Genomic DNA, 10,000 nt, shown 5'->3' with positions numbered 1-10,000 from the left:
AACCGCGGACCATGTTTAGCCTACCTAGCCACCTGATTGAGTAGCCTGCATCAGGGTCAGAGAGTTGCAACAGTGAGACACCTCTGAAAACACTGGCCAGTGAAAGACTGTGTGGTCAGATGACCTTCTCTGTGCCTCGGTTTGATTGACGAGACCTTTGTGATGAAGTGTGTAGCGTTTTTGAAGTTGTTTATAGCGGGGAAACATCAGAAAATAATAGGCTTATAATTGGCCCCGCCGTGATGCATTGGCTGCTTTTTTCGCCAAAAAGCTTAAAATTAGCTAACTCCACAACGGCGCAGCATTGCCCAGAATGGCTCATCATTAGATTCATTATGTGGCATGGGAAAGCGATGGTGAAACTTTCATTTTACGCCGGAACTATCCTTTAACATTACATAATCCCATTATGATACCATTACTTGAATAATTTAACCTACATATAAATTTATAGTTGAGGTTTAAGTACTTTGGGACCAAATACACTGTAGAAGATGTTACATTTAGATTTACCGTAATTTAGTGTTGAATTCACACTATATTTCTCACTATATACAGTATATCATCTGTGTATTGGGGTTGTAATTAAATTTGGAGAATGGATGATGATTGAGAACTGATTGAAGAATAATGCTATTGTGCTTTTGCAACTTTTTAAAATTTCATGGTAACACTTCCAAATAAGGGGCCATAATTAACAGTAAAGTAGCTACAACCTAATACTTAAGTAAGGGTTAATAATCATTACTTAATGCCACATTAGACACATATTAATTGTTAATTGTTAATTGTTAATTGCTATGAATGCATATGTTGTTAAAATTAATAAATGGTACATGAAAAAATTACATCTCATCACCCCACCATCATTGAGAAGTGTACGTCCAATCCTTGCTATATAATGGCTCCTGTTGCAACTATTACAGTGATTTGAACGAGTGAAAACTAGATGTCACAGTAGATTAATTAATTAACTATTAGGTATGCTCAGCCAACTCTATTATAAGGGTCCCAAACACCAATATCTAACGATTAATTAACCATTAGTTATCCGCAGCCAACTCTAATATAAGGGTCCCAAACAACAATATCTATCTATTAATTAACCATTAGTTATCCTCAGCCAACTCTAATATAAGGGTCCCAAAACTCAATATTTAAGTATTAATTAACCATTAGTTATGCCTTACTTTTGTATTAAGTAAGTGTTAATTTTGGTCCTTAGTTAAGTATGACCTGATAGCTACTTAACTATTAACTGTGCCCTTACTTATCTATTAGTTAAATAATAATATGCTATTAACTTGTAACACAAGGTAATAGTTATCTAATAGTTAAGTAACTGCTTGCTAATGCATTAATAACAATTAATATGTGTCTAATGTGGCATTAAGTAATGATTATTAACCCTTACTTAAGTATTAGGTTGTAACTACTTTACTGTTAATTATGGCCCCTTATTTGGAAGTGTTACCAATTTCATTTATCATATGTGTCAGCAAATTCACAACACTTGATGCTTTAAATAGGATTGAGGTGATGTATTTGGTTGTTCTAAGGGGTGTCTTAACTTGCTGACATGCCATGGATATGCATTGTCAAAACACGTCTTCCCAGGAAGGGTTTTGTTGTGCAACACTTTTTTACCCTGTAGTTTTTGTCAAGAGAGAGTGTGTGTGTGTGTGTGTGTTCGTGTGCATACCTGTGTGCGTGTGTTCATAATATCCACCTGTGTAATGTGTTTTCTGTGTTTGTCCTTTAGATAAGTGGGAGATTAACCCGGCAGAGCTGACCTTCATGAAGGAGCTAGGCAGTGGGCAGTACGGCGTGGTGCGGCTGGGCAAGTGGAGAGCTCAGCACAAAGTGGCCATCAAGGCCATCAGGGAGGGAGCCATGTCTGAAGACGACTTCATAGAGGAGGCCAAGGTCATGATGTGAGTAACACACACACACACACACACACACACACACACACACACACACACACACACACACACACACACACACACACACACACACACACACACACACACACCGCACATACACACCAGAGAGGGAGCCATGTCTGAAGACGACTTCATAGAGGAGGCCAAGGTCATGATGTGAGTAACACACACACACACACACACACACACACACACACACGCACACACACCGCACATACACACCAGAGAGGGAGCCATGTCTGAAGACGACTTCATAGAGGAGGCCAAGGTTATGATGTGAGTAACACGTGCACGCACGCACGCACGCATACACACATGCACACACACACACGCATATGTGCGCGCATACACAATTTTGCTGATGACATTCTCATTTGCACCTATACTCCACTGCCGTTAGTTACTGTATCTTTATGTTTGTGGTCCATTCAAATAGATCTTTCTGCTTCTTTTCTATTTCGCATTCGGGTATAAATCATGGTGTTATTAGATTTTTAATTGAATTGTAAGTTGCCATGTCAAACAAACTGTACTGTGTAATATTGTAAACAACTGAAGTGTTAAGACTTTTGGGCTCAGACCTCAGGTGATGCAGCGACATCTAAAGTTCATACAATAAAGTATAATTGCTGGTTGATATGCTGCAAAGAATGTTTCTTAGGTAGTCCACTAAAAGCAAACAAACAAACAAAATCTGGTAACACTTTACTTGACGCCGGCGTCATACGTATGACATAACAGTGTCATAACAGTGTCATAATAGTGTCATGAACGAGTCATAAACATAATGCCAATGTCATAAACGTTTTATGACCATGAAAAGTTGACATTGTTTGGCCTGTCTTTATCATAAACGATTTTCACTTAAAGACAAAGTCCTACAATGTTTATGACATTGACATAATGTTTATGACACATTAATGACTGCATTATGACACCGTAATGTCATACGTATGATGCCGGCGTCAAGTAAAGTGTTACCCAAAATCTACACTACATCTGGCAACGGCTGTCATTGTGCCGCCCTGACGTGTGCTACTGCTGAAACATCACTGACCTTTCTACAGATTTTACCTTGACTTGTGGCATGTAGGACATGTGTGACATGTAAATGAAACCACTCTTGCATGTCACAAGACCATTCTCTCTTCCTCTCGCTGCCATTCACTTATTCATTTGTCTCTCTGCCTCTCTCTCTCTCACACACACGCACACACACACACATGCAAATTGGATGCAGAGCACATTTTTCCATTCATACTTTTTCCGTTCTGGTTTATTTCAGATTGTGTGTGTGTGTGTGTGTGTGTGTGTGTGTGTGTGTGTGTGTGTGTGTGTGTGTGTGTGTGTGTGTGTGTGTGTGTGTGTGTGTGTGTGTGTGTATGTATGTTTGTGTGTGAGCAAGCGTGTGAAAAGGAAATGCGTTCTGAATCTGCATTCTGACATCACCGCCAACAAGTAACTGACCACTTCCTGGGTTACCTACCTTAGATTATTTCCATTGAAATCCACAGTTCCACAGTGTGTGTGTGTGTGTGTGTGTGTGTGTGTGCGTGCACGCGCGCGCATGTGTTTGTGACTGTGTGTGTTCTTTTGTATGTCTTTTGTGACATGTGTGGCGTGTGTTTGCCTGTGTGTGTTTTTGGAGAGTGTGTTCAGGAAGTGTGTTGACTGTAGAGTGGTTGCTGTCATTCGTGAGTGACTAGTTCATGGAGGTCACAATAGTATAGGCTTCTGTGCCCCCTCAAAACCAGTGCAGCCATATGGAGTGCAGAGGTTTGTGTGTGTGTGTGTGTGTGTGTGTGTGTGTGTGTGTGTGTGTGTGTGTGTGTGTGTGTGTGTGTGTGTGTGTGTGTGTGTGTGTGTGTGTGTGTGTGTGTGTGTGTGTGTGTGTGTTTGCGTGCATGTGTGCGTGTCCATGTTTGTGCACATACCTGTAGGCCTATGTCCATGATTGTAGGCTATGTGTGATTTAACATGTAGCGAGTGTGTCTACGCGAGCATCCTCTGTGTGTTATGATTTGAATTGTTCATTAACCCATTTGCACAGAGCCAAGAGAGTTATAACCTGGCTGTCATCAAAATTGTAATGACCAAGTCTTCATTTGCTACTTAAGGCTCCTGGTACTGTTATAGCAATGTCGTAGTGATGAGGGTATACACACGGGTGTTTAGCATGTGCCGTATACAGTATATAGTGCATTTATATATGCATGTGTTTACCGTATAAATATTAATTTATGGTTACATATGTATACTGTACGTATGTATAGTGTATATTGGAGGGTATATGACTATGAATAGATGTGTGTGTATATGTATTGTATGTGAATGTCTGAGGATGTGTATATGTCTATGTGTGAAAATGGTGTCTATATGTATAGCAAATGAGATGTGTACTACAAGATCTAACCTGATGGAACTGAACAGTCTGATGTGGAAACAATAAAGAATCGAATCTAATCTAACCTAATCTATACTCTGTGTGGGTTTGAACAGGCGTTTGTGTCACCCCAAGCTGGTGCAGCTGTACGGCGTGTGCCTGCGCGAGCGGCCGCTGTGTATCGTGACTGAGTTCATGGAGCAGGGCTGCCTCCTGGAGTACCTGAGGAGGCACGCGGGGGCGCTGAGCGGGGGGCAGCTGCTGGCCATGTGCCAAGATGCCGGCGAAGGAATGGAGTACTTGGAGCACAGTAGCTTCCTGCATCGAGACTTGGTTTGTACACACACACACACACTGTGTGAAAGTCCGTTTTTCTGCCTGGTTATGTGACTGCTTTTCTATTCCTTAATACATACCCCCCGACACACACACACACACACACACACACACACACACACACACACACACACACACACACACACACACACACACACACACACACACACACACACACACACAAACACACACACACACACACACACACACACACAAACACAAACACAAACCCCCCTCCAATTACATGAGCACATACAATGCCCCATCCACACACACACACACACACACACACACACACACACACACACACACACACACACACACACACACACACACACACACACACACACACACACACACACACACACACACACACACACACACACACACACACACACACACACACACACACACACACAAATCGAGTGGCCGTATGCCAGAACGCTTGTACTAAAGGAGAAAGTGTCTTCCTGCATCAAGACCTGGTACATGCACAAATGCACACATGCATACACAGACCCATAGGAACCCTGTGTCCTGAGTGGTCTCTACCTACTAGCCAACCATGTGCAGGCCTAGGAGGCCCAGGATGCATGGAGGACATTCTGCTCGGAGATCTGCACCAATACATACAGAAACACACACGCACACGCACACGCACACACACACACACACAGACACAGACACAAACACACACACCAACACACACAAACACACACACACGCACACGCTGAAACACACACACGCACACACACACTCACACACACACACACACACACACACACACACACGCCGTGCACGCGCACACACACATGCGCAGACATGCATTCATTAATGCACACATGCAAACACACACCCACACACACACACACTTCATACTGTATATGTGCACTGATGTGACTAACAGTATCCTACTTCTTCTCAGGCTGCACGCAACTGTCTGGTGAGCCAGAACGATGTGGTGAAGGTCTGTGACTTTGGCATGACCAGGTTAGTATTCGTGTGTGTGTGTGTGTGTGTGTGTGTGTGTGTGTGTGTGTGTGTGTGTGTGTGTGTGTGTGTGTGTGTGTGTGTGTGTGTGTGTGTGTGTGTGTGTATGTGTGTGTGTGTGTGAGTGTGTGAGAGAGAGAGAGAGAGAGAGAGAGAGAGAGAGAGAGAGATGTGACTAATGACGTCAGAGAGTTGATGAGTCAGAGTGTCGGTTTGTGTGTGTGTGTGTGTGTGTGTGTGTGTGTGTGTGTGTGTGTGTGTGTGTGTGTGTGTGTGTGTGTGTGTGTGTGTGTGTGCGCGTGCGCGTGTGTGTATGGTGTATGCGCGTGCATGTGAATGATTCAGTCTACTACCCCCGCATTCATGCTCCTGTGTTATTTTTGACTAATGTCGAGATGGTGAGAAATGCAACCTCAGACACTAAAAGGCCAAACCACACTTTGTTCCAACTTCACACTGTGTTCCAGGCTATTATGCACATGACATTTTTGCAGATTTCCCTTAATAGTCAATGGTTTTGTGTAACAATGTGCAGTGCATTTTAGTGCATTTCAAGCGCATGTTATGCTCTAATTTAAGTAAATAAATAAATTATAATCGCCTTTCACCTTTACAATTACGTTAACTTTTTTATGTTTTGGACAGTTGAACAGGAAATGTGTGGGGGGGGAGAGACGGTGGAGGATCTGAAAATGATCTAGGCCTGGAGTCGATCCCTGGTCACTGGCATTTCAGCCATGGGTAGAAGCAGTGGTGTAGTCTACGTAGACCGCGGGTATACGGAGTATACCAACTTCTAAAATTCAAGGATTTCAGTATACCCATTTAAAATTGATTGATCCATTGTTTTGAATGGATCCCTTGTTTTGAATGTAATTATACAGTATACCCACTTCAAAAAAACCTCAAATATACAGTATACCCACCATAAAAAAGTAGACTACACCACTGGGCAGAAGTGTAGAGAGAGATAAGGGTGGGATTCGAACATGCAACTCTCTGATCGTAACACCACCTGCCTAACCATTAGACCACAGCTCTGTCCCCAAAGACATTAGAGTGCAACGTGAAGCTAGGGACATAGCAGCAAAGGCTGCGCTATCATGCGTCTCTTCCTATCATCACCCTACCTGCATAGTTAGGCCTTAGCACACCATACCTTCAGTGGCACACTGTAATAGTCTTTGAAAACTGAATAGCTACCTACCATAGTACTACAACACTATTACATAACACATGGCCTTTAGTAATGCACTACGACTTGGTCATTGTCATTCTGGTAACAGCAACTTTATAACGGCATGTCTTAACGGGTTAAGTTATGTGTGGTGTAATAACGTGACAGTGCTCAGGTGTACGAATCTAATGTTGACTGCATGTGGTGTACCCCAAGGGATGGAGGTTAGCGTTAGCTTACCCACGTGAAGCGGCCAGTCCAAGCTAATGGCTCCTTGCCAGTCATCTCAAGCAGCGGGTTTCGGTAGTTCATTCAGAAGAATAGGGGTAGTCCTAGGTTTAGTTGTCTTACAGGGACCAGGTTTTCCATGCATCAATAAATCCTCCACAGGTTGAGTCCATGGGGTCACATGTGTAGGTCCCTGTCAGGCTGTCACCCTGTGGAATCCCAGGTGTGACACAATCAACCTGTTCTGAAATGTACGGTCCCATACGGACAAACCAATGCTTCCCCACCCCTGGGGTGGATGAGGTGTGTCACTGGTCATGTGTCGTGTGTATTTAGTGCAATAACCTCTCGCTATCGTAACAGCACCCACCCTAACTACAATGATCTCCAATGGAGCTCTGTATGCACTTCATACGCCGGTGTGTCTTAACGACAATAGCAGAAAAACAAAAGATTTGTTCCGTTTTTTTTTTCTTTGTGAGGCTTGAGGCCTTTGTCTGCATTGGGCTGGCTATAAAATACTGTACTGTTCTTGAATCCCAACCATTCTGTAGCAAATACATAAATACTTGTTCATTCTTTTCATACGCTCATCTTGTCAGTCACACATACATTGTACTTATATGAATGCTTGCACACGCACACACATGCACACACACTCTCTCTCTCAACCCCTCTCTCATTCTGTCTGTCTGTCTGTCTGTTTCTCTCTCTCTCTCTCTCTCTCTCTCTCTCTCTCTCTCTCTCTCTCTCTCTCTCTCTCTCTCTCTCTCTCTCTCTCTCTCTCTCTCTCACACACACACACACACACACACACACACACACACACACACACACACACACACACACACACACACACACACACACACACACACACACACACACAGTGGAAAATGGAGTGGAAACAATGATGTCTAAAGTAAAGGAAGTGGGCTATGGTTGTGTGAGTGCGTGTGTGTGATCAAGACCCTCAAAGCCATTTCCTTTACACACACTTCTCCACACATGCTATGGCTGAAAACACACACACACTTGCACACATGCACACACACACACACATGCACTGCTTTAGATGATGAAGTTGCTTTTAATCACTTTTTTGTTCAAGATGATTTTTTGATTATTTATTTATTTATTGAGGTGAGGTGAGGCTGTTTTTAAAATGGAATTGTAGGCTACAATTGATGTCTTGTTAAAAAAAATCAAAATCTCTCTCTCTCCCTCCTTTATTCCCCTTTTTACTGCCTCTCTGTCTAATGTAATGTCTCTGTGTTGTTTATTGTTAGGTATGTTTTGGATAACCAGTATACCCCTTCCTTTGGGGCCAAGTTCCCAGTGAAGTGGTCCCCTCCTGAGGTACTCCACTTCAACAAGTATACCAACAAGTCGGACGTCTGGTCCTATGGTATGACAAATAGCCTTATTCTCTCTCTCTCTCTGTCTGTCTCTCTCTGTCTGTCTGTCTGTCTGTCTGTCTGTCTCTCTCTCTCTCTCTCTCTCTCTCTCTCTCTCTCGCTCGCTCTGTGTGAGTGTGTGTGTGTGTGTGTGTTTCCACGTGTGCGGAAGTCTAACGTCTGGTATGTAACGTGTGACTGCACTTTAGATATGAAAACCTGCAGGTTATCTTGCATGCTATACAATGCTGAATCACTGAAAAATATATTAACAAACATGGCAAACCAGTTCTGAAACAATGCTATGAAGTGGATGTAATATTTAATGTTAGGTGAAGGGATACGAAAGGGATATGCCACTTTCATGTCAAAATGAGAATCTGCCCACAGTCGCGAGGCCTAATTAAGTAGGTGAAATTGTTTTCCAGACGACCCAGCCATTGTTTGTATCTATCAGCACTGACCATAGCTTGGTTTCGTGAAGTAACTGCAGGCTGCCGTTGCCTTCGACCCAAGGCGGTGTGTGCGTCAGCTGTTTTTTTTTTTTTTTACACCGGCAAAACCGAAATGATCAAGTCAAGCCCTCCCTGTTGATTTACATAATCATTTGCATTCAATGTGAATGTAGGCTACACTGAAAGTAATTTGGGGGGGAAAATTCAGTTAACTAATTCACTTTGGTGTTAACTAATTAACTAATTCACGACGGTGACGGCAGCCTGCAGCTATATCCGTGCAACCAAGCAAATGGTCAGTGCTGACAGATTCAAACAATGGCTGGGTCACCAAGGAAACGCGTCCCCCCACTTATTTAGGTCTCGGGACTGTGGGGAGACCCTCAATTTGACATGGGGGTGGCATATCGCTTTAAAGTATCAATAGGCCGAATTTTATTTTATTTTTGTAATTTATAGATATTTTGTATTTATGTATTAATTCTGCTTCTTCAAGTCAAGTCAAGTAGGTTTATTGTCAATTTCTTTACATGCACTGGTCATACAAAGAATTTGAAATTACATTTCTTGCTTTCCCATACAGACATAGACTAATCTAGGTAAGGACATAGACAGTATAGACATGTCCTTACCTAGATTAGGGACATGTCTATACTGTCTATGTCCTTACCTAGATTAGTCTATGTCTGTTCTTGGCAGGAAAACAGAGCTGCATTTGGCCCTCAGGCCTTCGTAGTGAAGGCTTAGTTGGCAACCCACTGTTGTAAACTATACTAGTGAAAAAGAGATGCTGTGCTAATATTGTCATTATCCCATATTGTCATTTAATCCCATATTGTCATTTAATAGTGCCCCTTACATTGTCATAAACAAGGAACTTTCTAACCATATGATGATGAATTTGCTTTTCCGATCTGCAGTTCCACTATGCTCAGCTAGTGTGCTCCCTCTGCTGGTAAAAGTTATGCATTGCAAGTCAGATTCAGGGAAGCTATCCAGCTGCTGGGGACTATCCAGCAGCCAGAGGCGATTCTAGGGTCAGGTGGGGCCCCAAGCGAAAATGCAAAAGAATGGACATTCAAACCAAAATC

General features: G+C 42.8%; 1 protein-coding gene across 1 annotated transcript in view; it reads left to right on the top strand.

Moving 5' to 3' along the window:
- The window catches only part of txk (TXK tyrosine kinase), a 21,907-nt gene that overhangs the window by 10,047 nt on the left and 1,860 nt on the right, over nt 1-10,000 (top strand). The window contains exons 10-13 of the mRNA XM_063186591.1: nt 1,763-1,934; nt 4,446-4,662; nt 5,591-5,655; nt 8,347-8,465. Of these exons, the coding sequence (XP_063042661.1) occupies nt 1,763-1,934; nt 4,446-4,662; nt 5,591-5,655; nt 8,347-8,465 (573 nt within the window). The remainder of the gene's footprint in view (nt 1-1,762; nt 1,935-4,445; nt 4,663-5,590; nt 5,656-8,346; nt 8,466-10,000) is intronic.

This window comes from Engraulis encrasicolus, chromosome 21 (assembly GCF_034702125.1).
Source record: "Engraulis encrasicolus isolate BLACKSEA-1 chromosome 21, IST_EnEncr_1.0, whole genome shotgun sequence".
Lineage (NCBI taxonomy): Eukaryota > Metazoa > Chordata > Actinopteri > Clupeiformes > Engraulidae > Engraulis > Engraulis encrasicolus.
This window is presented reverse-complemented; position numbering and strand designations above follow the sequence as displayed.